At 42.7% G+C, this 27,979-nt stretch overlaps 2 protein-coding genes and 1 long non-coding RNA gene across 3 annotated transcripts in view; 1 reads left to right on the forward strand and 2 right to left on the reverse strand.

The window, feature by feature from the left end:
- Positions 1-1,036: 1,036 nt before the first annotated feature.
- Positions 1,037-7,808, forward strand: tpgs2 (tubulin polyglutamylase complex subunit 2). Its single transcript, XM_023986088.2, has 7 exons — positions 1,037-1,228; positions 1,416-1,495; positions 2,326-2,413; positions 2,523-2,660; positions 2,887-3,000; positions 3,219-3,382; positions 7,172-7,808. Exons 1-7 carry the CDS (start codon positions 1,153-1,155, stop codon positions 7,388-7,390), a joined length of 879 nt encoding a protein of 292 aa, XP_023841856.1. The 5' UTR covers positions 1,037-1,152; the 3' UTR covers positions 7,391-7,808.
- Positions 6,623-22,790, reverse strand: aqp7 (aquaporin 7). The gene is made up of 6 exons (XM_023986076.2): positions 22,367-22,790; positions 18,186-18,312; positions 17,913-18,050; positions 17,547-17,665; positions 10,546-10,763; positions 6,623-8,507 (listed from the first exon to the last, which is right to left on the reverse strand). The coding sequence occupies exons 1-6, from the start codon at positions 22,490-22,492 to the stop codon at positions 8,309-8,311; spliced, it is 927 nt and encodes a 308-aa protein (XP_023841844.1). The 5' UTR covers positions 22,493-22,790; the 3' UTR covers positions 6,623-8,308.
- A 3,629-nt stretch (positions 22,791-26,419) lies between these two features.
- LOC139027593 (uncharacterized) overlaps positions 26,420-27,979 on the reverse strand; it is a 7,057-nt gene continuing 5,497 nt past the window's right edge. Inside the window, exon 2 of the long non-coding RNA XR_011479715.1 lies at positions 26,420-26,816. This is a non-coding gene — a long non-coding RNA (uncharacterized lncRNA). The remainder of the gene's footprint in view (positions 26,817-27,979) is intronic.

The following is a 27,979-nucleotide window of genomic DNA, read 5'->3' on the forward strand; positions in this document are numbered from 1 at the left end:
TCAAATCCGTCATGATTGATGTGTTGTAACAGGCCCACAGTGTGAACATGTATTGGGATTGACATCCATACAAGCATTATACTCAGAATTTGTTACCTCAACATAGTGTGAAATACACATAGAAATATTAGCCTAAATGTAGGAAAAYTTTTGCTAGGGTGCAATGAGGAGATTTGGGATCTTTCCCCCACACATTTCCTTGGCATTTTRATTTTTGGGGTCAAGTTCCATTGACCTCTTTACCCATCTATGCCAATTTTAAGATTAGTTCATGCTTTTAAAACTACATTACATTTCAAATTTGTGGTAAAGAGGTCAATCAAACTGGAATGGAATTGCCATGTGTGGGGGAAAGATGCGAGTATCCTCATTGCCCCCCAGAAAAATATSCCTACATTTATTTTGGCTATTTTATATGCATTTCACACAATGTTGAGGTAAAAATGTTAGTATAATGCTTGTATGGAAGTCAACCCCAACACATGTTCATGTCATCATTACCAATCAACTGCATTACAGTTAAAAACTACTTTGACTACCACCACCGATTTCTGTATGCTAGCTATGCTAACCAGTTTACGAATGGGAGTTAGCATTTAGCAGTCCCTTCTTCAAAACCTTAAAAAGGACAACTTCTACATGTTATGTAGCGAAAACAGCCAAATAGATCCATATCTGGCGTAAGTAACCACATTGTGGGCCTGTTACAATACATAAATCATYACGGATTTGACGACTTTGTTAGATCAGATTTGTTGAATGTGCGGCAATCTGGTCAATGCCTTCTATTTACTCTTTTACCGCATCTATGATCACTGAGGGGAGCTACAATCAAGTTCTGTCTCGTGCAGTCCAACCCTCGCAGGCCCAAGAGCATGTGTAGGGAGCTATGGAGTTTTTGAATAACGGAATGAATTAGATGTTTTTATGCTTTTTGTTGTTGTAATACTGTATGTGTGGATTCATGTTTTTTCCTTCTCCATAATGAATGTACTTTTTTTCTTCACCCCGTCCAGTTGGGGGCGGCAATACAACAATAGTTGTGGTGCACCATAAAATCTCAGAGAAGAAGATAATCTGCGACTCCTCTAGAAAATGAACTGTTAGATGGATTATATTAATATTTCTCTGCTGTGATTTATAATTATTGAAATGGAGGAGACAAAGGAAGGTTTAACATGTAAAGGGGTCGCTGAAAGGCTGACACTCGGCATTACCAGAGTACTTGGTAAGCATTCATTTTCGCTGGCTTGCTAGCGTTTGATTTAGCAAGCCTGTTGTTGTTGCTGCTAGGCTAGCTTGCTCGCTAGAAGCCTGTTTGGGACGTCCTGTTAGGATTTTTTTTCCTTCATTGCATTACAGTTGTGGCTAACATATTAATTGTCTTTCTGCTGTATAATATTTTGGTGTCACAGAGAGTATGCCCGGGGTGATGGACGTGCGTTTTGTAGAGAGGGAGCCTGCAGAGAAGCGATGCCTGCTGTCATGGGAACAGGTAAAAACACAGGCTGGCTGCATTTTAATACTAAAATGGCTCCTTCTCTCCATCATGTCAGTGTAGGACAGGTGAAGGAAAGGAGGTAGAGAGGTTCTTATCCCGGTTTGGGAGGGAAGTCTGTGTAAATCCTTTTGAATTCAATCKTTTTTTTGATAGTATCACTTTTTGACAGCAACAGAACTTTCCATACATATTTGCCCATGGAAGAAGTGGTCAGAAAGTGACTTAATGGACCCAGCCCAAAGGCCGGCAGATGACGATATTGAGTTGTCATTTTACATTCAAATGCATTGTATGCAGCCTGCAAAACATTAGTATCAATCGTGGACCGGTATGTACCTAAAACATTATCCATTCAGGCTGCATAGGCTTTGATTTCCTKCTTAGATGGATACTTTGGAATTATACCAATGAGATAGCGCAATGCATGGAAGTCTATGGCTAATGGTAGTTAGCATTTGCCAAGCTACCTCTGACGAATGCCTTCATACTGGACATAGGCATATAAAGGTATCCACAATTTCATCTGACTCTGGGGAAGTAAATAAATTGCCTCTGCCAAAATCCCTTTAATTCTATGTAATGGTGAGAATGTGGAAAATAATAGGAAAATATGCATACTTTCCTTATGGAACACCATTTTCCACCACCATGCTATACTGGCTAAATGCTAATCCCGGATGTTGGGTCAAATGGATCAAATTTGAGCACATACACTTCTACAATGGGCAAATATGTATGGAAAGTTTTGTTCAAATCAATAGGGGTGCTATGAAAAAGTGATTGAATTTACCCTTCTGTGTTGTCATTGTTTGTGCGGTTTACAGAAAAATACCTGTGTTCTGCCCGAGGACCTCCGAGACTTTTATCTCACAACGGATGGTTTCACCCTTACCTGGAGTGCCAAACTCGAGAGTAGGTAACCCTGACAGTGACACATTCAGCTCCAAACATCCAAAGAAGAACAGACAACTGAACACTACCTCTTCTTCTCTCTGTGACACTCTTTTCTATATTGTACCAGATGAATCTGTGCCTTTAGGATGCATGGTGCTCAACGGTGTGGCCAACCTGCGTCCTCTTTGCCAGTCATCGTCAGTGTTCTCCCTCCCCAACGCACCCTCACTGGCTGACCTGGACTGGGACGAAGAACAAGTTGAAGGTGACACCACCTCATTCAGCTACTTAGTGGATTCTTTAGTTTCAGCCTCCAATGTTATTGTATACTGAATCTTCTAGCTATGGGTTCCTTGTCGAAATGTTGGACATATTGTAGAATACGGGGCATGGAAGCAAATGTTCCATAAATTGCTACATCATGTATAGATAGGACTATCTAGTTAACATAGTAGGACACACAGACAATTCACACATTCTGTTTCCCTCAGAGTCAGAGTGTGGGCCGGCGGAGCCCCATTTTGATTCCAGGAGCCGTATCTTTGAGCTGGACCCCTGCAGTGGGAATGGCAAAGTCTGCCTGGTCTACAAAGACTGCACAAAAGGTACTTTCCCATTTACCCATGTGATATGCCACATGCACTGTGTGTGTAAAATATCATGAAAGAAAAAGAAAGGAAGACAATTTCCATTTGCCATATTTTACACCACACTTTATGAAAGTTAAAAAGCTAAATGGATTTTGACTGGTTAATATTCATGGGAATGTGCCCATAATTATTTCATCCCCCTTGCTCTCTGTCCCATGGCTGTTTGGTTCCAGGTGTGGTGGCCCAGAAGTGTGAGGTGTGGTTCCTGGATCGCTCTCTGTACTGGCACTACCTAACGCCCAGCTTCACTGCCTACTACCGCCTGATGATCACCAACTTAGGCCTGCCAGAGTGGCAGAACGCCTTCACCCCCTACGGCCCCAGTCCCCAGGCCAAGGTAATACTCCGTCACCCCCTAGAACAGTGCTTCTCAATTATTTTCTGTTACGCACCCCCTAGGAAGAAGTAAACATTTCGCCCCCCCCCCCAACTCTCCGCCGCGACTGTAAATAGTATCATTTGTCTATAAAAGTGTTATAAGTACACCTCTGCATAACATCGTATCCTTATTAACATTAAAGAAAACAAAAAAAGAAAAACGAAAGAAATATAGATCAACTTACAACAAAGAATAACTTAATTAACATTGTTTTTTAGTCTGTAACAGAAAATACTTAAAGTGCATCAATTTGCCTGAAATTAAAAAAAAAATGTAACCCTTATTTAAACTGTAAACATTTTTTGACCATTTGATACTGAAAAAATAAATAAAATATAATCAGTAAATAATAATACATTCAAATTGATCAGCAACATTAACTCAGGAGCACAATATATGAAACACTTTGACCTATAAAACAAAAATGAATAAAACAATTTGTGCTGATTTAAAAAAAATCTAAATGAGGAAGTCAGGATTAATGGCTACAATGAGCACGTTTTGCAGAGCACAGCTTTTCGATGCGGGGTTTGAAGCATGATACTGCAACTCTCCGCTCCTGCTCAATGTTTAGCTGGGACCTGTACTTGGTCTTCAGTGCAGCAACAGCAGAGAAGCCAGTCTCACAAAGATAAGATGTTGCAAAAGGAAGAAGAATGCCCATGGCCCTCTGCCCTAAGAGTGGATACTGCCTCTCTACACTCAGCCAGAATTCACTCAGTGTCTGTGATGTGAACCTCAGTCTCAATGTGGAGTCAGACGTCWTATCAATGAACTGGTCCTCCTCTGCAGAGCTGAAACCAGTTGGAGCTGGTGCATTGAAAGGATCTCACCAAGTCATATTGGGAACTGTTTTCAGGGAAGTACTTTTTAAAGAATCCCATCAGTGATGAAATATGCTCCTTAATATATGGAATCACTGAGGTGGCATCATAGTCAGTAGTGTCAACAAATTCATGCAGGTTCTCGAATGAATCAGTATTTCCTTCATCAAGTCGCCMMCCCCACATTGCAAGCTTTCGAGTGAAAGAGCTGATCTTGTCTGTGACCTGAGGGAGGTGTTTATCTTTCCCTTGAAGCTGTAGATTTAGTTCATTTAGCTTTCCAAATATGTCACTCGGGTAGGCCAGTTTTGCCAGGAAGTTCTCATCACTAAATGTTTCTGCGAGGTCATACTTGTGCTCCTGCTCCGAAAACATTCTTATCTGCTCTCTGAGCTCAAAAACTCGGGACAAGACTTTTCCTCGTGACAGCCACCTTGCTTCACTGTGAAACAGCACAGCTTGATGTTCAGCTCCCATCTCCTCACAGATAGCAGAGAAGACTCTTGTTTTTAGTGGTCTGGTCTTTATAAAATTGACTACACCTACAATGTCAGTCATAACCTCACTTAATTCAGAGGAAAGGTGCCTTGATGCCAGTGCTTCTCTGTGTATAACACAGTGTGTCCACTCAGCATTAGGTGAGGCCTTCTTGATGAGTGCCGAAGTCCTTTTCTCATCCCTGCCATGGTAGGCCAGCAGCATACCACCCTGCATACCACTGCTGGCTTGCTTCTGAAGCTAAGCAGGGTTGGTCCTGGTCAGTCCCTGGATGGGAGACCAGGTGCTGCTGGAAGTGGTGTTGGAGGGCCAGTAGGAGGCACTCTTTCCTCTGGTCTAAACAAAGATCCCAATGCCCCAGGGCAGTGATTGGGGACACTGCTCTGTGTAGGGTGCCGTCTTTCGGATGGGACGTTAAACGGGTGTCCTGACTCTCTGAGGTCATTAAAGATCCCATGGCACTTATCGTAAGAGTAGGGGTGTTAACCCCGGTGTCCTGGCTAAATTCCCAATCTGGCCCTCAACCATCACGGTCACCTAATAATCCCCAGTTTACAATTGGCTCATTCATCCCCCTCCTCTCCCCTGTAACTATTCCCCAGGTCGTTGCTGCAAATGAGAACGTGTTCTCAGTCAACTTACCTGGTAAAATAACGGAAAAATAAATAAAAAAAAAATGGTCTGTGCACCATCACTGCAAACACCAATGCAGTTCTCCCACTTTAGCCCATTCTCAGTCAGGAAGCAGTCCAGCATTTTGAATAGCTCTTCAGCTGTGGCTCTGTCTCTGACATATTTACAAAAAAGTAGAGGGAGTTTGTCATGTCAAAACGTACATAAGCGATAAACAAACAGTCTTTGTTGCTGTCAGTTGCTTCATCGAACTGTAAGGCAAAACGTTTGTCTTTGAGTTTATCTACCAGCTGTTCTTTAAGATCGTTAGCAATGTCATTTATACGTCTGGCGACAGTGTCATTGGACAGAGGGATAGTTTTTGTTTTTGCAGCACTTGCGTCATCCAGCATGACAGAGACCATGTCTAATGCTGCAGGCAGTATCAGCTCCTCTGCTATGGAGTTTTTTTTGTTGCACTGAGCAATTTGGTACGCCACCTTATATGATGCTAACAGTGCTCGCTGGTTAACTGAAGTAGCATTCACAAAGGGGGACGATTGTTGGCAATATTCGGCACGTTTTCGCTGAAAACTCAAGCGGCTTATCAGCGTGATTGGGGTGTAATGTCTTTAAGTGACGCCTTAATTTATTTGGCTTCATGCTGTCCGCTGCCAACATTTTTAGACACAGTAAACATACCGGTCTTTCCTCGTCTCCCACCGTAGTCACAGTGAAGCCAAGCGCGACATACGCGTCGCCATATTTCCTCGTCTTAGCTTTCGGGAGACTTACGTTTGTTTCATTATCTCCGTCTCTCTCCGCCTTTCTTTTCATCGCTGTTAAACATTTTTCCATGGTGTCTCTTAAGGGTTTGTTATCTGCACTTCATATCTCCTGCTCTGTGCTGTGTGCTCTTGTTCGGTGCAAAAAAAAACTACTCCCTGCGGCAAAAAAAGCATGTTCCCCGGGGTCACACGCGCCCCCCCCCATGGCATCGCTCCGAGCACCCCCAGGGGGGCGCGCCCCACTATTTGAGAAGGACTGCCCTAGAAGGAGCGAGGCTGGGGTTATGTGATTTTGTTGGAATTGGGACAAAATGTAAGAGAATACTTTGGGTGTCTAAGAGCACTTGAAAATAGTGACCATTGTTCTTATGTATTGCATGTAGATATCATTGTAGATGTGTTACAATTACATGTATTATAGGCCTACTACCATGTATGTAAGTAAAAAAACTAAATCAGCACAGCCAAAAAGGTGATCCATTACATACAAGGTAAACATAGATTTTATTGTTTCTTTCAATGTACAATATATAGTCATGTCAAACATAACATACCCCAGTTAGGCTATGTATCATCACTTTCCGGCCACATCAGCTAAAACAGGGCCTAGAACGAAAGTGTGACTGAGGTATGTTGTACGTTGACCCCCAAGCTCTGACCCTATGGAGGGTCATTAAGTGCATTTGTTTCATTGCCCAGTCGGCCTTACATACCTTGACTAGGTCTCACAAAAAAATATTAGTATTTTAGTCATTTAAGTGACTCTTAAGGGTCATAACTAACTCATAACTAAAATGAGTTATACTGTAGTAAGCAACTTAGAAATGTGTAGCTATACTTTTTGATTAGACAACTTCACAATAAGGTTTGTTATATATGTTTAAAACAAGTCCGTCTCATGAAAGAGATTTCTCTCAGCACGCAAACCTAAATAAGTACAGCTTAACAGTAGGAAATAATGCCATGAGTTTTTGTTTGGTTAGTTACTTTACCCATTGTGCTTGTGTCATCTCTCTCCCCAACAGCAGTGGGCGTCTCTCTACCAGCCCCTGAGTTTCCACTGTGAGCCCAGTATGTCCGACCTCGCCGGAGAGCCGCCTGTCAACAAGTTGGACCCCAGCAAAGCCTTCCGGGGCAAAGCAAAGCTGCCCGCCCCGAAGAAGAAACAGTCGGCCCAGGGAGGGGTGGGGGGCACTACCAAGGGGCAAGGGAGCTCGGGGAGGCATAGTGGGGGCAGGCGATAAGGAAACTTCACCCTCCCCCACCAAAATAAATACATATTCAATGGGCTATGGCAGTGTTTCCCCTGCATTTGTTTCTTGAGTGGGGTGAAAAGGGCCCGGAAGCAACATATCTGGCTGCAACCATTCAGAATATTGAAGCTAACATTCTATGTGTTAGCTAATGGGGCTACAGCGCTTGGCTTCTCGAGTAAGTAATGGCAGGGAAACGGTAGCTATGTATTATACCACTATAAATGCTTCTTCTCCTGAGAGTGTGTGTCTGTGTGTGTGTGTGTGTGTGTGTGTGTGTGTGCCTGACATGTTTTTTTCTAGCAATGCTGCTATTCCCTGTGAAGCCTTGGGCCATCCTGTTGATCCTATTTATTTCCCTTTTGTGTCTATGGCTGTATGTATTTCCTATTAAAGGCAGATGAGAATCGTTTCGGCTAAACCTGTGTTATTGTCGATGGCCATTTTAATGAGTCCAGATTTCCTCCAGTGTCATCAGATGTGCTGCATTGTGCTTTGAAACCGATACGAGTAATGAGCGCCAATTACATTCTTGACATAGTCTCTCGCATTTTGCCATCAGTTTCAAGGCTCCATAGTTCTATTGGTTGAGGGGTAAGCTACAGTAAGCTGATCCTAGACTTGTACCTACAGGCAACTTCTAAATGCAGCTTTGACTTCTGTTAGAGGTGGTCTCATTCATCCTTCACCTGGAAGCCAAACTGAATTCATGCTCTGTTTCACATTTTCACTTTCACAATTCATTCTGGACTGCCTGTCACTTGGACTTGGACCGTCGAGAAAATAACCAGTCCAATCAGTGTCCTCTCAGAACTACATCCCCAATTGTTCGCCAATGTTTCTGTTCCATTGGATCCTCCTCCAGTTACTTTGGGTGTAGCAAGTGTGCGCACACACAGCTGGGGTGCCTCACACACACACCTCTGGGCTGAGGGTTTTCTGCATATCCAGAGGGGCAGCTTCCTCCTCTGCCTCGTCCTCTATTTCCCTCCTGTGTTCACAGGGGGAGGGGTGGTGCAGTTCCACAAAGACCTTGTAGATGGAAGCCCCTGTGACTCCTCCCACCATGGGGGCAAGTACAGGTACCCACCACCAGCCGTTACCTGCCCTGCACAACAGAGAGAGAGAGACAACAGTGTGGAGATTGGTTACAGTGGTCAAAGTCAGTCAAATACGAACAAAAATAGCTTTGGGGAGTTTTGTCCTATTTGAATTCAATATTTTGTCATTTCAAGCAGACGCTCCCGTAACAGGCCTATCAGAATTCCTGATTGACAAGTTTTCCTGATTATCACAGTGGGCTTGTTTGACATTTCAGCTGACATTGAAGGTGACCGTAGACTGACTGATGTACAAATTATCATAAATAACACATTTTTATTTGTAGATCAGTCAGTCACAATTTACCCAAAATGCGTCACGTCAGTTGCAATGTCGAATAATTCCAAAATCATTTGAACCATATCATGAGAGGGATTTATTTTTTGTTGCTACCAAAATTGGAATGTAATTGGCCAGTGAGATCCAATTAGATGCCATAATAGGGTGAGATCAAATCAGATGCCACAACAAACGGGCACAGCTCTTTTCCTGTTATGGTAGGAACAAGAGGACAGAACAGTACAAAGAAACATCAAAAAGAAGTGACTGGCTCGGACAGAGGAAATAATGCAGATTGGCATGGGAAACCAGACTGTCCACTCAAATACCTATACTGCCCTGTAATTGACCCCTGAACCACTGAACATTCTACCAACACCGCCATCAACACCTGGCTAAACTCTGAAGGCAAAACGTGTGAATGTTGCTAGTCTAAAACACCAAGGCAATCTTAGTCCTGCCAGTTTGTTGATATACACTACCTTAAGTATTCTCACACCCCTGCTTTTTTTCTAACATTGGTTAAAAAAATGTATGATAAATCAAACACATATCTTGATTAGATAGCATTCAACCTATCAAATATAAATGTTATATAAATGTGGCTGTGAGTCTTTCTGGGTAAGTCTTTAAGAGCTTTGTACACCTGGATTGTAAAATATTTGCCTATAATTATTTTCAAACTTCTTCAAGCTTTGTCAAATTGGTTGTTCATTGCTAGAGAATCATTTTCAGGTCTTGGTATAGATTTTCAAGTAGATTTAAGTCAACTGTAACTCTGCCCCTCAGGAACATTCACTGTCTTCTTGGTAAGCTATGGCAGTGTAGATTTGGCCTTGTGTTATAGGTGAATTCATCTCCTACTGTCAGGTGGAAAGCAGACTGAACCAGGTTTTCCTCTGGGATTTTGCCTGTGCTTACAGTAGCTCCATTCCGTTTCTTTTGTATCCTGAGAAACTTCCCAGTCTTTAACGATTACAAGCATACCCATAACATGACGCAACTATGCTTGAAAATATGGTACTCAGTAATGTGTTGTATTGGATTTGTACCAAACATAACACTTTGTATTCAGGCCAAAAAGTGAATTGCTTTGCCAATTAATTAATTAATATTATTATAGAATTATCTTTTTTTGTCATTTTTTTTTGCAGTATTACTTTAGTGCCTTTATGCAACAGGATGCTAGTTTTGGAATATTTTATTCTGTACAGGCTTCCTTTTCATGCTGTCAATTAGGTTAGTATTGTGGTATAACTACAATGTTGTTGTTTCCTCCTCAATTTTCTCTTATCACAGCCTTTTTTTTAACGCATCTACCAATAGGTGCCCTTCTTTGCGAGGCATTGGAAAACCTCCTTGGTCTTTGTGGTTGAATATGTGTTTGAAATTTACTGCTCAACTGAGGGACCTTACAGATAATTGTATGTGTGGGGTAAAGACATGAGGTAGTCATTCAAAAATCATGTTAAACACTATTATTGCACACAGTGAGTCCATGCAATGTATTAATGTTTGTGACTTGTTAAGCACATCTTTACTCCTGAACTTATTTAGGTGTGAATACTTTCTGAAGACACTAAGATAAAAAGCCCTTGCAAGACTAGCAGGCAAGGTTGGGGTCAATTCACTTTTCAATCCACTCAGTTCTGAAAATGGCCAATTCACTTTTCAATCCACAAATTGAATATCAATTAACTAATTAACTGAACCAAAACTGAAACCTGAATTGACCACCACCAAGTCTTACTCCCCTCCAGTCTTACCGGAACACCTCTGGCCCCCAGCCTGCTATAGCGGTGAAGATTCGAGGTCCCAGGTCACGGCTAGGGTTGATTGCGTATCCGCTGTTGCTCCCCAGAGAGACTCCTATGAGCAGTACCAACAGGCCCACAGCGATGGGCTCACCCCCCGATGGAGCAGGCTGGTTCCTTTGGTCAGACAGAGCCATGAGGCACAGCAACAACATGGCCGTGCCGATCACCTGGAACACACACAGCGAGAAAGCGGGCATTAGGTTGATATGTCTACTGTCTGTGAGAGAGTTAAACAACCATGATTGACACTATGGGATCAAATCAGACTTAGGAAATGTATGCCTTTTTTCATTCTGATTTAAGCACTTCTCAGTATTTGGTATTCATACTTATCATATGCATGAGCATAACATGGTTTGCAGGTGTGGCTCTTGCACGCACTGAATACATTTAATTCAATCCAACAAAAACACACCTACTGGGTCGACCAATTTGATCAGAGTTTTTCTTCAATATGTTTTTCTGTTCATCTTAAGCAATGCCTCTAAATAATTTGTACCTTTTAACTTGAATTTGATAGGCACAACATTACAATGCAGCCTATGAAAAATGCTTTCAGAATGGATATCAATGAAAGATAGCCATCAAAACATGCATATTTGTCTCTGTTCAGAACCCATGTCTAGATTTCAAAACACTGATATTTTACAGTATGTTTAGGGAAATTTTCATGAACCGTAGGTAGGCTACTTCATGGGAAAATTCGGAGAGCCTTTACGCACAAAAAAGCAACTGTTTTGATTAATAGTGAACATATAATTATAATAGGGAGAATAGTGTACAGTAGTATACCCTGGCCCATTGCTCGCACTGACCATGGAACTTAAGGTTACCTAATGCAGGGGTTCTCAAAGTGGTATCCGTGGACGAGGTAGGCTACTGCAGGGGGTCCGTGACCAGATCTTAAAATAAAAGTAATAACTGTTTTTATACATATTTAATTTTTCAAATTAATATTTTCTGAACTAATTTTGTCCAAAGATCAGTGGAACAAGTTTAGATGGTGTAATACAATACAATGTAATATTATTCAAAATACAATTTATGTTCTTAACTCTGGGAAACATAGGCCAAACATTATTATTATTATTATATACTTTTTTTTTAACATAAAATGCATTGTAATTTAAACTTTATAACTGCAAAGTTTTCTTTCTGCCTCATGGCAACATGTGTGGAATTGCAGAAAATTTGCTTGCAAACGGCAACATTTCCTCGAAAAGAGGCAGGCCTTTAAAATGTTCCTCCCGGACTTGGTTCATCCAGCCATGCACTGCCGAAGTCATAGTAACACTCCTTGTATGCTATTGTTATCTTACTGAAGTTGTGTTATCAAATCAAAATGTTTGTCACATGCGCTTTGTAGTCACGGGCAGTGCATTTGCCATACCAAGCGGTGATGCAGCCAGTCAAGATACACTCAATGGTGCAGCTGTAGAAGCTTTTGAGGATTCAAAAGAATCTGTAGAAGCTGTAGAATCTTTTAAGCCTCCTGAGGGGAAAGAGACGCTGCCGTGCCCTCTTCACGACTTTGCGGGTGTGTGGATCATGTTAGGTCCTTAGTAATGTGGACGTCAAGGAACTTGAAGCTCTCCACCCGCTCCACAACAGCCCCGTCGATGTAGATGTGCTCTCCCCTCTTTCTCCTACAGGCCACGATCAATCCACATTTTGTTCACATCGGCCACAGAGAGAGGGATAACATAGCCATCTGGAAAAACAGGAGCTTTCACGCAAAGCCCAATGTTATATTCCTCGAAGCGAGCATAAAAGGCATTTAGCTCGTCTGGGAGTTCTGTATCGCTGGACAACTCATGGCTGGGTTTACTTTTGTAATCAGTTATCGTTTGCAAGCGCTGCCACATACGACGAGAGACGGCGCCGGTATAATAGGTTTCCACCTTCCTCCTATATTGTCCTTTTGCATTTTTGATGTCTTGTCGGAGTTCGTAGCGGGATTTCTTGATTGCTTCCATGTCCGTGTCCTGTTCCTTGTAAGCGATAGATCTAGCCTTTAGCCCAGTGTGGATATTGCCTGTAATCCATGGTTTTCCCAGTCTGTACTCGCAAAACAGTCTTGTAACCTCGCGTCTGCTTCATCTGACCACTTCCGTAGTGAGCGCATCACCTGGTACTTCCTGTTTGAGCTTTTGCTTGTAAACAGGAAGCAGGAGAATTGAGTCATGGTCAGATTTGCCAAAGGTGGTACAAGGGAGGGCGTTGTATGCATTTCTGTGGGTAGAATAAAAGTGGTCTAGAGTTTTGTTGGCAGAAGTGAGGTAGGACGGTTTTAAGTCTCCATCAGTAAAAATCTCCCCCCACCAGAAACGCTGCCTCTGTGTAAGCGATCTCTTGTTTGTTTATGGCCCCATACAGTTTGTTGAATGCCAGAGTGGTGTTGGCTTAGGGTGGGATGTAGACAGCCGTGATAATTAGGGATGAGAACTCTCCTGCTAGATGACAGGGTTTGCAGCTTACCATTAGGTATTCTATATCAGGTGAACAAAAGCTCGAGATTTCCTTCACACTTGAAGCAGCACACCAGTTGTTATATCTGAAAAAACACACTCCACCTCCTTTCGACTTCTCCGAAGGCGCGGTACGATCCTGCCGCTGCATGGAGAATCCACTGAGTACTACATGCATAGCGTCATCATCCGTCCATGTTTCAGTACTCAACGTCACACTCCACGTCAACAAAACAAAAGAGATGATCGACGGGACAGTAGTGGAGAAGGTGGAAAGTTTTAAGTTCCTCGGCGTACACATCACGGACAAACTGAAATGGTCCACCCACACAGACAGCGTGGTGAAGAAGGGGCAACAGCGCCTCTTCAACCTCAGGAGGCTGAAGAAATTTGGCTTGTCACCAAAAACACTCACAAACTTTTACAGATGCACAATCGAGAACATCCTGTCGGGCTGTATCACCGTCTGGTACGGCAACTGCTCCGCCCACAACCGTAAGGCTCTCCAGAGGGTAGCGAGGTCTGCACAACGCATCACCAGGGGCAAACTACCTGCCCTCCAGGATCCCTACACCACCCGATGTCACAGGAAGGCCAAAAAGATCATCAAGGACAATATCCACCCGAGCCACTGCCTGTTCACCCCGTTATCATCCAGAAGGCGAGGTCAGTACAAGTGCATCAAAGCTGTGACCGAGAGACTGAAAAACAGCTTCTATCTCAAGGCCATCAGACTGTAAAACAGCCATCACTAACATTGAGTGGCTGCTGCCAACATACTGACTCAAATCTATAGCCACTTTAAAAATAAAACATTGGATGTAAGAAATGTATCACTAGTCACATTAAACAATGCCACTTTATATAATGTTTACATACCCTACATTACTCATCTCATATGTATATACTGTACCATCTACTGCATCTTGCCTATGTCGTTCGGCCATCGCCCATCCATATATTTATATGTATTGTACATATTCTTATTCATTCCTTTACACTTGTGTGTAAAAGGCAGTTGTTGTGAAATTGTCAGATTACTTGTTAGATATTACTGCATGGTCGGAACTAGAAGCACAAGCATTTCGCTACACTCGCATTAACATCTGCTAACCATGTGTATGTGACCAATACAATTTGATTTGATTTGATTTGCGAAACTCTTAAGTGCAACAGTAGTACCTTTATTGAAAAGGCAGTGAATTAACCCGGAACGGGGCAGTGTTCATGGCAACTGAAACCTTGTTTTCTGGCCTCTGACAGATCAAACAAGGGTGTCGAGTGGAGAGCTACAGTATGAAGGGCACTTGGGGGGAAAGTGGGCTGTCTCCATCTTCCCTGTGTCTAGACACAAAACAATGTGTTGCAGCAAGGGGGGGAAAGTGTTCTGACAAAATAGATATGCCCCTCTTGCAATTTGCGTCGGGTGAAAAGTCTTTAGCCCGAGAGGGTGAAGGGCCGGACACCATATGAGCTGTGCTCTGCTCCCCTTTGCCACTGTGGAAGGACCCCTAGGACGGTCTCCCCCTCAGGGTAATCGTTGGGGTGTGACCTCAAAGCGGCTGCTGCGTAGGAACGTCTACCCCCAGTTTCGTCTGCCTCTAGTCTGAACACTTACTTGTGGGCTAGCAGTCTGCTGGGCCTGGTGCCCCTGGCGGAGGAGTACTGGCCTCTTCCTGCTGAGTAGGCACGCTGGCTCATGGCTGTGGAGGTTGGACCGGGGTGGGACCCGGGTTGGCGGGGCAGGCAGAAGTTGGAAGCTTCTCCTTCTGCTCTGTACAGTTCCAGTCATTAGGACCAAACAGTTCCTTTGGCTCAATAGGAGCATCCAGGAAGTCTGCCGTCTCCTTCTCCGTGAGGCTGGACAGGTTCAGCCACAGGGCTCTATCCCCCACCACTGCAAGGCTAATGACACGCCCACAGCCTTGGATAGCACCCCTGGAGGCACGGAGGTTGAGGTCTGAGACGACACAGATCTCTTCCCAGAGCAATGGGTTGGGCTCGTTCTTGTTCAGGAGGTTGCCCATCTCTTCCAATAGCTCACCCTGATATGCCATCAGTAGAGTGGTGACGTTCAGTGTCCTAATCTTGAGCTTGGCTGCAGCCCGTTTCCACACATCCACGAGCCCGTACCCCAGGGTAGGAGAGGGGACATCTCTTCCTTGTGTGGGTCTGGGAGCCAGGGCGTCCTCCTCCCCCTCTTCTTCTCCATCACGGAGGAGACGAAGGATGTCGTCTTCATCCTCATCTATGATCAAGTCATCTTCCCCTAATGCTAGGTCGTCAAACCGTATATCCGGGGGGAGACTGTCCATAACCTCATCCCTGTCAACCTCGGTACAGACAGGACGGGGCAGGGGTTGTTGAGTTGCCTCTTCACCCAAAAGCTGTGAGGAAGATGAGCATGGGGCGGCAGCCTGTCGCACTCGATGCTTGAGGATAGCCTTCGGCAACTCCTTGCAATACACGCAGGACTCAGGTTAGCGAGCTTTGTCTGGGCATGCTCCAGCCCTAGAGAGTCGAAATATAGGGTGTGGGTATCCCTGCCCCACATGAGAGCCCCACATGGGCATGGGTGTAGGTCAGCGGGTTTGCTGGTCTCGTCCTGTGTAGGGGTAGAATTAGCCATAGTTCCGGTATGGACACCCAGGCTATGTGTTTGCTGGTCGACGCTGTAGCTGTGTAGCTAGTAGTCCTGTCGTTGGCTAGCTAGAGTTCACCTCGTGGGTTAGTAACCTAGCCAAAGCCAGCACGCTGTTAGCTGAAGAGAAGGTGTGATCTTCGTTAGCTATCAAAAATGATATTTTCTCTTTCCCCCTAGGTAGGAATAAGCAAAGCGAAGCAGGTAGTTTAGGTAGAGCTAGCCGTGTGGCGCTAGCTGAACCAGAGACTGACAGTAGTTTTCACTGTGAGGTCAATCCTCTCGACGATAAGCTGCTGTCCAACACTCGGCGATGGATTCTTTGACGGTCCACCTGTGGACAGGTTAGCAGGAAAGCAGAGGTCCAAGTCGAGGAGAGTAGAGGATATTACTGAGGAGAGTAGAGGATATTACTGAGGAGAGTAGAGGATCTTCATAGAATCCGTGAGGAAGATGAAAGAATTAAAGATGGGAGCAGAATATGGCCGCTTATATAGGAAGTCTATGACAGACCTTGTGTGAATGGATCTTCATAGACTCCGCCCCTTCCTGTACTCTGCCCCTAACGAGACGTTACCCAAAGTGAGAGACCAAACACGTAATTGTAATAGAACTGTGTGATAACACGACCAAGTATTGCGCCATGCGTCAGGATCAAACTATTAAGACTTGGTCTGCCACTCCATAAGGATTTAATTAGCCTACATGTTTAAAAAAATATGACATTAAACATGATCAACTATTACTAGAGATCCTCAGCAACAACCACACGGACGTGACAGCGTTTACAGAGGAAGCATATGAAGGCAAACAAAACAATGCAATTCAATTGAGTGATGTAATGAAATGAAGGAAACTAACATTAAATTGGCAGTTCAATATGTGTGGTTATTACTGACATTTGAGAACATGATAGAAATAGAAGGAACCAGAGAAAGTTGAGACATATAATTCAAACATTCGAGAGTGCCCAAAGGTTAAATTTGGTGTGACTGTCATTGTGCATCGTCATCACATGCTCCAGGCTGCAGTAGCCTACCCATTTGGCTTGCATCTCCAAGTTTCATAACTGGAAGTTAAAAGGCCATACAATTAAAATGATGCATAAGGTCACAGCATGTTGTACTTCACCGTGGGAAAAGGGCAGAAATTCTTGACATGCTTTTAGTTTGCTTCTATGACTGGTTTCACATTCTCCAGCGATCTGAAGGAGGTCTTCTCTTTTTTTTAACCCTCTTCTCCAAACAGATGGCTCATTTACCTAGCTCGTATCAATTGCTCTTATCAATTGCTCTAATCAATTTATAAATTACAGTGCATGAAGAAAGGTGTTATTTCTATCTGGGAAAAAATGAAGTATGAGTTTCCACTTGGAACGAACAGGTTCGCTCGACCTTATTCATGGTTTCCTCAAGCGCAAAAGTGGTGGAATTCTGAGCGAATTAAGTCAAGGTCAGAATACACCTCTACCACACCTCAATTTCTGTGATCTCCACCCCAAACGTATAGCTGGCTGGCACATGCATTTCCCCAAGCTTAAGTTCAAGGTCAGACTACGCATTGAGAGAAAAGTGCATAAAAAGGAACTGAAGTTCCATTTACGTGCACAAAACTCGGGTCTGAATTCCCCCCTATGTGCTTAATACCTAGACTACACACAATTAACACACATACACACACACACTTGGTGAGAAAAGGCAGAGATAGCTTGAGTTGTCCTCCGTCAGTGGGAGATGAACGTCCAGAGTAAAATATAGATCAGGGTAAACTGGCTTGACAAACCAATTCAACAGGGGTCTTTATGGAGTAAAATGGGGTTGAATTACCCGTTTGATGCTTACCTGGTCTAAGAATCCAGCATGAAGTGAGAGGTAGGTTGCTGGGTAGGTAGCAAAGATCCCAGCTGTAGCCTTAGGGCCAGACACAGTCAGATTCCCTCCACAGTAGTGGTATATGGCATCTGGAAATACAGTGACAAAGCAAGTTTCACAGCATTGCACAGCGCCTCATAACCATATTCAACCAACACACTACTACTATCTGTAGGATTTCAAGTGTTAAGGTTGGGAAATGTACATGTATCTCAAACAATAATATTGAAACAAACATTTCCGGCCCTTATAGTGATGTTTAATGCACACAAGCGCTTCCTTGTACTGGCTGTATGATTTCCCAAAGTTTCCCAAATGTTGTCATTATGTTTTTACCATAGTAAAGGGAATATATGGTCCCAGCAGCCAAGAAGGAGCCTATCAGCTGACTGAGGATATAGACTGGAAGCATCCTCCAACCCAAACGACCAAAAAGACACATGGAGAATGATACTGCTGCGTTCATATGGGCCCCTAGGAGGTAGAGGAAGAGAGAGAGAGAGAGAAGTATTTTCCTTTTGCACTTAAATGTGCTGTATAAGAGGCACCATACATGAAAACAATTTAAACCATTACCCATGACAAAAGGAGTGGTGTTGTGTTATGTACCTGAGACCCTCCCGCCAATATGCACTCCCATAGCCACGCCCAGGCCGAAACCCAGGTTGACACTAAGGTACTCTCCGAATACACCCCGTCCAGTCACGACCTGTGCCACAGAGCCCAAGCCAAACACCTTGAATATAAAGACAACATAAACACAACCCGTCAAAAACAGACATCCAGAGAGGCAGTGGGAGAATTGATTACGATCATTTATTACAGCTGAATACATCCAAGCTGGTTTGTGGGTCTACATAACGTATTCCTTCTGGTGCATTTGGATTCACTAACTCAATTAAACAAAGGATTACTGTTAAAGTAAAAACATGTCACTTCATAAATCTTCCAACAAGCTTTGTCACAAGTTTCAATTCCCTCATTAGGAAATGTGAACTGAACTAGATTTGGGTCTTGGATGCGTCTTTGATGTGAGTCTCTTGCAGAGGCGTCATGCTCATATGGGGCACAAGAGCACATTCTCCCTCAGATTTGTCCAGTTTTAAATTTTTCTGATGTTAAATTCATTATTAAACTTAAACATAATTATTTATAAAAAATATCTGTCAGCGGTATTTTGTGGAGGGGCACACTGACTGGACCAGGCAAAGAGTATCCCCATTCTCCCTAGTAAGTGTTTCCTTCCAAGGCCACCATGGAGCAAAGACACAGCATTTGATTTGATTTTAGCTGCCGATGATGGGCAGGAGTCACAGGAGGTATGTTGATTCCTATTGATTCCTTCTTGATGAATAAATAAAACTAAATAAATATTATTTGTATGAAATAGAAGACACCTAGCCATTTTATGAAGTTCGTTTTAGTTAGCCAGCTAGATAGATTCCCAATCTCCCAACCTCATAACTAGCTTCCAAGCCATTTCAGGCTACCAATCAARTTAGAGTAGCTTGTCTAATTACGGTATCTTAGCTGGCATGCTGCTGGCAAAGTTGCTAGAATTTAGGAAAGTGTACAATTACTTAATGTACTCAATAAGACTCACATTCCTTTCACCTTTTATCCAGATTTTAGGGGAAACAGACAGCTCAAGAGGTATGCAGAAAAGTATGTGGTTTAAATTTAATCTGGCACCTTATGATATTATCATGACATCTGTGTGTTAATTATTATGCCATGATTTGTGCCTGTATTGATGTGTGGTTTGGTCCCATATACTGTGTTGTAATTTGGATGTGACATTTTAGGCATGTTATTGCAGTATATTTAGATGTGTGATTTACAACAGTCAGAATGACACCATCATTAAAATGACAATTGAACAGGTACATTTATTTTTTACAGGGGAGAGGAGGTGAATGAGCCAATTGTAAACTGGGGATGATTAGGTGACCGTATGAGGGCCAGATTGGGAATTTAGCCAGGACACCAGTTAACTCTTACTATAAATGCCATGGGATCTTTAGTGACCACAGAGAGTCAGGACACCCGTTTCATGTCCCATCCAAAAAACAGCACCCTACAAAGGGCAATGTCCCCAACCACTGCTCTGGGGCATTGGGATATTATTTCTAGAGCAGAGGAAAGGGTGCCTCCTACTGTCCCTTCAACACCACTTCCAGCAGCATCTGGTCTCCCATTCAGGGACTGACCAGGACCAACTGTGCTTAGCTCCAGAACAAGCCAGCAGTGGGATGCAGGGTGCTATGCTGCTGGAAAGAGGTATCCTTGGATAACCTATGGAGAAAAATATACATTTGATTTTTACATAGAATTAGGCAGAATGATTATGGCTGTAGATTCCTGGAAACACCTTTTTTCAGGTGTTTGAAAAAGGCAAAATTATACAATGTAAATGTGACAATATTTTAATGTTGCTCATCTTTGAGCTGTATTTGTATCTGAATTTCTACAAATAATAGTTGTTTGAGGTTTTTAAGTCACTGAAATTTGGAGCTATTTACATGTAAAACGACTGTCCCATGTACATTGTGTAATTTACTGATTGTCCCTAACTAGCCCTCATAGGGATATCGAATGTCAAATCAAATTGCCCATGGGCATTACGATGGGGTCGTGTGCAGCTGCGCTCCAAATTTATGATTAGCTGTGGGAGTGTGGGCAGGATTGAAATAAACCCAACCCAAGGAAAACTGTTATGGTACCCTTGATTCCGTGACATACTTTCCCCTCCTAATTATCTTACAAATCTCCATTTTGGATGAGACTGACTTTATGACCAAAATAATCCTATTTACACTTAGTAGTCAATTTTGACACTAGAACAAAAAACATCGGAATAATAGCACTGCTCTATAGGCCATTTTCTACTAGAAAAGTCCCTCAGTTGCTCTTTAAGACGTTTAAGGTAATTATCACGTCTTATCCTTGAAACCTGTCAACTCATTTTGAGTGATGTACCTAATTAGTTATAAGAATATAATCAGCTTAGGCCTTAGGGGGATGTGATTATTGTATGAATATTGTATCTATGTAGGTTACTAAGGTGATGACTTACTTCCAACCCACACGTATGCCCGAAGGTTACTCTTTTGGATCAACCCCCCAAAAATATTTTAACTGGTTACTAGTAAATTCGTTTTTGAAACCAAATATATGATTCAATGTCAACTGTTTAATTTGATTATTACCAAACCTATATTTCAAGTTGCAAACTATTTATTTGAACACTCATAAACCTAATATATAACTAATAGAAATGAATATTTCATGTAAATACAACACATTTTTTCATCTTGTTCCAAGTTCACTTTTTAATTTGGAATTACCTATAACAATTTCAACAATTGGGTTACAAGCAATTAAATAATTCCCTGTAAATCAAGATATTAAGTTGGTTCAAAATAATGTTTCCACATTTAGTAGCCACAACATCATAACCAAGCATTGTGTACAGTAACATAGAAACCATATCAGGCTCTTTTGTATCAAATATAATTATGCCAGTATGGTTACTGATGCTATTAGTGAAAAAACGACTACAAAGACCAGATTTACATGGAATGACATTCACTCTCACGGGTGTGCAAAAAGAACCAGCTGAAAGCCACAACCCCAATAAGCCACGCCTCCAACTCTTCTGAATGGCTGCTTCCGCTACATTTCCCCCAATGCTATTCAATGTGCAAGCGCATGAGGTGTTGAAAGCGTTTTAGAACCTTTTAATCAATTAAAAAATCACATTGATCTGTCAAATTTGTTATTTGATTTCTGACAAATTTAACACTAAGTGTCATTTTCAATCATTCCATTCAGTAAATGCACTTAAGATTAACAACAGCATCGTCCCATTTTTTAGTGTAGGTAAGTCACAGAGGAAAGGGAAAGCTCCTTATATAATTACTGTATAGTAGTAAAGACAATATCACACTACTACCACGTGTGTGTCTTCTGTCTGTGTCCTAAGCTCTAAGAATAGGATTCGTTGTCAGGCATGTGACAAACAGGCAGCAGACCCCGGCTATGAGACTATTGACTGCTTTCACTTGGGACCCAATACCACATGTCTGTGTGTGCGTGCGTGCGTGCGTGCGCGCGTGTGTGTGAGAGAGAGAGTGCATGCGGCCAACTGGCCAGCCTTGTTATCACAGGGTCAAGCGCATGACAGTGACAACCAATGCCACATGATAAGCATCTACATGGGGAGCGTATTGCATCATGCAATGTGTATGAATATTTCTAAGCAGAATCACAGTTGAGTGGAAATCTATCAATGAATTTACACACTAGTAGTAATACTAGTAGTAATAAACTAGTAATACTAAATACCTTTAAATACAACATTTTATTTATTCATTTAAAATCCTTGTCTTTCTGGAAATATGCAACAACCAAAACATATTACATGCAAATGTAAAATGCAAGTAAGCAAGGGAGTCAGGGCGAGGCCAGACTGACGCGTGGATACGGACACCAAATTAGAACGGATACATTTTTCTCCTTGCTTGTGTGAAGTGTGTGACGTAAAACACCTCCTCTTTTCTAATTGGCTAAGCGGATGGTTACGTATCCGTCGGCCCATCAAATGTTCAACTCATATGAACTTTTTGTCCGTGAAAATACATATGACTCCCATTGAGAAAGCATTGGAAATCACGGATACGGATCAAATCTTAAGGGCCAGTCTGGCCTTGCCCTTAAGAAGTGAGAGGTTGATGGTGTCCTCGAACCCTTTCTCTCTCTCTCTCTTTCTCTCTCTATCTTTCTCTTACCATCATGACATAGGTGCTGAGGGTTTCTGCGAGTCCCACTCGAACATGTTCATTTATCACCCAGATCTTGGACAGTTTTCTACTTCTTCCATGCTCTTGAACGCTCTCCTGCTCCATCGCATGCATTGAGTCTTTTCTTCTTCTGTCTGTCTTGTAAACCCGCTGCTTGTTTTTCTCTTATTTCCACAGAGTCACACTCAAGTTTACAGTCCTTTGTAGGTTGTCAAGTTATCCGGAAGAATTTGGGCTACGACTTTCAAAATCGCAATCGACACACAGCCTTGTTTGTATCTCTTTCTCTTTCTCTTCCCACTTCCTTTCTCTCGCTTCCTTTTGGCTCGTATTTTATGGCCTCCTCTCCTCTCCCACCTTCCTAATCTCACACACCCTCTTTCCTCCACGCACAGACACACACACACACAGTCACACACATACCCTACAATGGACATATGTCTGGGAGGGGTGTATGCTTAAGGGGGAGGGGTAGAAAAACAATGTGGCTTGTCACAGAGAAATGTTCCAAATCAAATGTGCTGAATAGAACAGCTGTAGATTTTACCGTAATACTGTATGTTAACTTAGGAACCCTATCCCAACGATGCAGAGTAAAAAAATATATATTTAAAAGAGGAATGAAAATACACAACAATTAAGCTATGTACAGGGAGTACCAGTACCAGATCAATGAGGTAGATATGTACGTGAAGGCATGGTATAGATAATAACAAGAGTAAAAAAGGAACAGAGTAGTAGCAGCATTTTTGATGAGTGTGAAAGAATGTGTGTGTGTGTGTGAGAGTGTCAGTGTGGTGAGTGTGTGGGTGGAGTCTTATGAGTGTGCATAGGGTCAGTGCAAAAATAGGGTCAATGCAGATAGTCTGGGTAGCCGTTTTGATGAACTATTTAGCCGTCTTGTGGATAGATGCTGTCACGAATCCTGTTGGGTCGAGACTCGATGCTCCGGTACCACTTTCCAGGTCTCTGACCTCCTCCCTGTAGGCTGTCTCATAGCCGTCGGTGATCAGGCCTACCACCGTTGTCATCAGCAAACTTGATGATGGTGTTGAGGTCATGCGTGGCCACGCAGTCGTGGGTGAACAGAGAGTACAGGAGGGGACTAAGCACACACTCCTGAGGGACCACTGTGTTGAGGGTTAGCGTGCGGAAGGTGTTGTTGCCTACTCTCACCACCTGGGGGTGGCCCGTCAGGAAGTCCAGGATCCTGTTGCAGAGGGAAGTGTTCAGTCCAAGGGTCCCAAACTTGGTGAGGAGCTTGGAGTGGACTATGGTGTTCAACGCTGAGCTGTAGTCATTGAACAGCATTCTCACATAGCTATTCCTCTCAGGTGGGAGAGAGCAGTGTGAAGTGCAATTGAGATTGTGTCATCTGTGGATCTGTTGGGGTGGTATGTGAATTGGAGTGGGTCTAGGGTGTCTGGGATGATGGTATTGTTAGGTTCTAAGTAACAGGGTAAAAACTGACAGACAACTATGAAAAGCTCAAAACAAGTTTATTCACCCAAAGGGTCAGACAGCTGAACAGACAAAGACATGTTCACACAAGCACTGGTATTTAACCTTTCCTCCTATGCTGAGTCTCCTCCTTACACGTCTGAACAGCCAATACACCTCTGTTGCTAGACAGAACTTTAGTGATATCTGTTCTTCCTCACTACATCTGACCTGACCTCGGCCCAAATTTCTCACTCCTCCCCAACTCACGACTGTCCTGTTGACTTGTACCAGACTGTGGCCCTTCTCCTTTCCATAGGCTCCCTGATATCTAACAATAAAATTTTCTGACAGGATGTAAACATTCTACATTCCCCACTCTCCCTCTGTAACGTTCGTCTTCCTCCTCGTCTGAGGAGGAGCAAGGATCGGACCAAAGCGCAGCGTGGTTTGAATACATACTATCGTTTATTAAACGAAGACGAAAAAACACTTGAACAAACTACAAAACAATAAACGACGTGAACAGACCTGAACTTGAGAACATATAAAACATGAACGCACGAACAGGAACGAACGAAACAGTACCGTGTGGCGAACAAACACAGACACAGCAACAATCACCCACAAACAAACAGTGAGAACAGCCTACCTTAATATGGTTCTCAATCAGAGGAAACGTAAAACACCTGCCCCTGATTGAGAACCATATCAGGCTAATTAACAATGAACCCAACATAGAAACACATAACATAGAATGCCCACCCAGCTCACGTCCTGACCAACTAAACAAGGCTAAACAAAGGAAATAAGGTCAGGAACGTGACACCCTCAGTAACATGAATAAGGATATTTCCTATTTTCAAGTTTAGAAGTGAGAACCCATCAGTATTGATTTGTGACATGACCAGCCTTTAAAAGCACTTCATGATTACAGATGCYAGTACTATGGGACGATAGTCATTTAAAAGCAGGTTACATTGGAGCTCTTGGGAACAGGGACAATGGTAGTCTTGAAAACTTGAATTATACAACTAGACTCAGCACCGGATTAACAACCCCAGTCGGGGGAAGACAAGGTCTCAATTTACTACAATTTAGAAATGTTGTTGAGCCTCAGCAGTTTTTTCTCTTGTTATGTCAGTCACTGACAGTCACTCAATTAGCCATGTCAGCTAAAAAAATGTAGATTGTAAAGTTAATCTAGCCAGCTCTCTAAACGTGTAGTAATCATGGCTGAATACCGACTGGGAATGCAGGGCATGTGCCCAGGGGCCTGTGAGTGCATTTTCTGTTAAACCTTACTAATGCTTGTGTACTAAAATATCCTTCTTTAAGCCTAGGCATTGGGCTTAAGATTGTTAAAGAAACTAAATAAGTGTGTGTGTGGTAGTATAGGCCTGTTCTAACTGTTGTGTGTGTGTGTGTGTGTGTGTGTGTGTGTGTGTGTGTGTGTGTGTGTGTGTGTGTGTGTGTGTGTGTGTGTGTGTGTGTGTGTGGTATGACCCCATGATGTCTGGGCGCTCAGCCAAGAGCTGATAGAAACTAACTAGTTCCTCTTAGCTTAACTGGAGACAGAGCAAAGTGTTATATCCTGCACACCAGGATATTGTTGTTCTGTGTGGAGCCTGTTTCTGGGCGAAAGGTTCATGCTTGTGTGTATGTGTGTAGGGGTAGGACCATACATCATCTGGGCCGACAGTCAAAGGTGCTTGCTTGCCCAACTTGGGGGAACCGTTGAGCTACTGTTAGAGGAAGTATGTCTGACTTCCTGTCACTTTGGCACCTATTGTCCTCCCTCAGTTGCGACAGAATGAGACAACCTWTTCATTATAGCCTGTACCCCGTAACCCAGTTGCGTTTCTCCCCACATACACATACATAAGGTCACGTGTTTTGCTGATGCTTGTATAAGACAGCTTGACTATATAAGGCTTCCGTACTCTTTGTGCGTGGGCTCTCACTCCATTCACTTGTGTGTGGTGTGACCAGCTCTCTTATTGCAATAAGTTTATTAATAAAAGTAATACCTTGATTGATTGTTGACGTTGCCCCTCCTCATTATTAATTAAAGGTAGAATTTCCACCACAGGCTCGGATATCCAGGGGGCCCCCATTGATTTTGTTAGTCACTCATGTCATTAACATGGCATCATAGCAAAATTTGTAGAATTGCAGAAAATTAGCTTTAAAACTGAAGAGAAAAAAAATATCCGCCCTTTGGCAAAATGTGTCGAATTGCAGAACACTTGCTTTAAAACTGCAGGATTTTCTCTCAACCCCATGGCAAAATGTGTAGAATTGCAAAAAATAACTTTAAAATGTACCTTTTTATCCCCAACATCAAGAGGGGGGCCACTAAAGTGTTTTACCCGCAAGGTGGGGGGCAAAAGGATAGGACTGGCCTTGAATCAATTACCCTACCAAGGTAGGTCCCCCCAGTTACCCAAATGTGCACCCTACCTCCTCTCCTACTCCCCCCATCTAATGATTATCAAAGTGGCAGTAGGCTACAGACCAGACCACAGGCTGCTGTGGTTGGCGGCTGCAGTAATAAAATATATATATATACACAGTGCCAGTCAGAAGTTGACACACCTACTCATTCAAGGGTTTTTCTTTATTTTACTATTTTCTACGTTGTAGAATAATAGTGAAGACATCAAAACAATGAAATAACACATATGGAATCATGTAGTAACCAAAAAGGTGTTAAACAAATCAAAATATATTTAAGATTCTATATCATGTTTCAGGGAAGACCCAGTTGCAGACAGTGTCGAAGTAACAAAAGTGTATTACTAGTACAGGGGCAGTCAAAACAACAGGTCAAGGGCAGGCAGAGGTCAGTAATCCAGATAGGGTGCAAAAGGTCCAGAACGACAGGCAGTCTCAGGGTCAGAGCAGGCAGGGGTCAAAAATCCAGTGTGGCGTGGCAAGGTACAGAACGGCAGGGAAGATCAGGGTAGGCAGAATGGTCAAAACTAGAAAACAGAAACTAGAACAGACAGGAGCAAGTGGAAAATGGTGGTAGGTTTCACGAAACAAAACAAACTGGCAACAGACAACACAGAAATAAATACACTGGGAATAATGGGGAAGATTTGCGACACCTTGAGGGGGGTGGAGACAAGCACAAAGACAGGTGAAACAGATCAGGGTGTGACACTTCTCCTTGATGACAGCTTTGCACCCTCTTGGCATTCTCTCAACCAGCTCATGAGGTACGTCATTCTGGAATGCATTTCAATTTAACAGGTGTGCCTTGTTAAAAGTTAATTAATGGAATTTCTTTCCTTCTTAACTTTCTCTGGATATGTGGGACGCTAACGTCCCACTTGGCCAAAAGCCAGTAAAAATGCAGAGCGCCAAATTCAAATAAATTACTATAAAAATCGAACTTTCATGAAATCACACATGAAAGACACCAAATTAAAGCTACACTTGTTGTTTGAATCCAGCCAACATGTCTGATTTCAAAAAGGATTTACGGCGAAAGCACACCAAACAATTATGTTAGGTCAGTACATAGCCACAGAAAAACACTGCCATTTTCCAGCCAAAGAGAGGAGTAACAAAAAACAGAAATAGAGATAAAATTAATCCCTAACCTTTGATGATCTTCATCAGATGACACTCATAGGACTTCATGTCACACAATACATGTATGTTTTGTTCGGTAAAGTTCATATTTATATCCCAAAAATCTGAGTTTAGGCGATACGCTACTGTCTCACTTGGCCAAAAGCCAGAGAAAATGCAGACGCGCCATATTCAAATAAATTACTATAAAAATCTAACTTTCATTAAATCACACATGAAAGATACCAAATTAAAGCTACACTAGTTGTGAATCCAGCCAACATGTCAGAATTCAAATAGGCTTTTCTGCGAAACCAAACGATGCTATTTGCTGAGGATAGCAACAGAGTAAACAAAGAGAGAGGCATATTTCAACCCTGCAGGCGCGACACAAAAACGCAGAAATAAAAATATAATTCATGCCTTACCTTTGACGAGCTTCTGTTGTTGGCCACTCCATTATGTCCCATAAACATCACAAATGGTCCTTTTGTTCGATTAATTCCGTCGAATATATATCCAAAAATGTCCATTTATTTGGCGCGTTTGATCCAGAAAAACACCGGTTCTCCAAATTGA

The sequence above is a fragment of the Salvelinus sp. IW2-2015 genome, linkage group LG1 (assembly GCF_002910315.2).
Source record: "Salvelinus sp. IW2-2015 linkage group LG1, ASM291031v2, whole genome shotgun sequence".
NCBI lineage: Eukaryota > Metazoa > Chordata > Actinopteri > Salmoniformes > Salmonidae > Salvelinus > Salvelinus sp. IW2-2015.

Coding starts and splice junctions, on each gene's coding strand:
- tpgs2 (XM_023986088.2), top strand. CDS start 1,153: ATGGAGGAGACAAAGGAAGGTTTAACATGTAAAGGGGTCGCTGAAAGG. Junction 1,229..1,415: donor CGGCATTACCAGAGTACTTG/GTAAGCATTCAT, acceptor TTGGTGTCACAG/AGAGTATGCCCGGGGTGATG. Junction 3,001..3,218: donor CTACAAAGACTGCACAAAAG/GTACTTTCCCAT, acceptor GTTTGGTTCCAG/GTGTGGTGGCCCAGAAGTGT.
- aqp7 (XM_023986076.2), bottom strand. CDS start 22,492: ATGCATGCGATGGAGCAGGAGAGCGTTCAAGAGCATGGAAGAAGTAGA. Junction 18,313..22,366: donor TCAGCACCTATGTCATGATG/GTAAGAGAAAGA, acceptor TTTATATTCAAG/GTGTTTGGCTTGGGCTCTGT. Junction 10,764..17,546: donor ATGCTGGATTCTTAGACCAG/GTAAGCATCAAA, acceptor TGTGTGTTCCAG/GTGATCGGCACGGCCATGTT.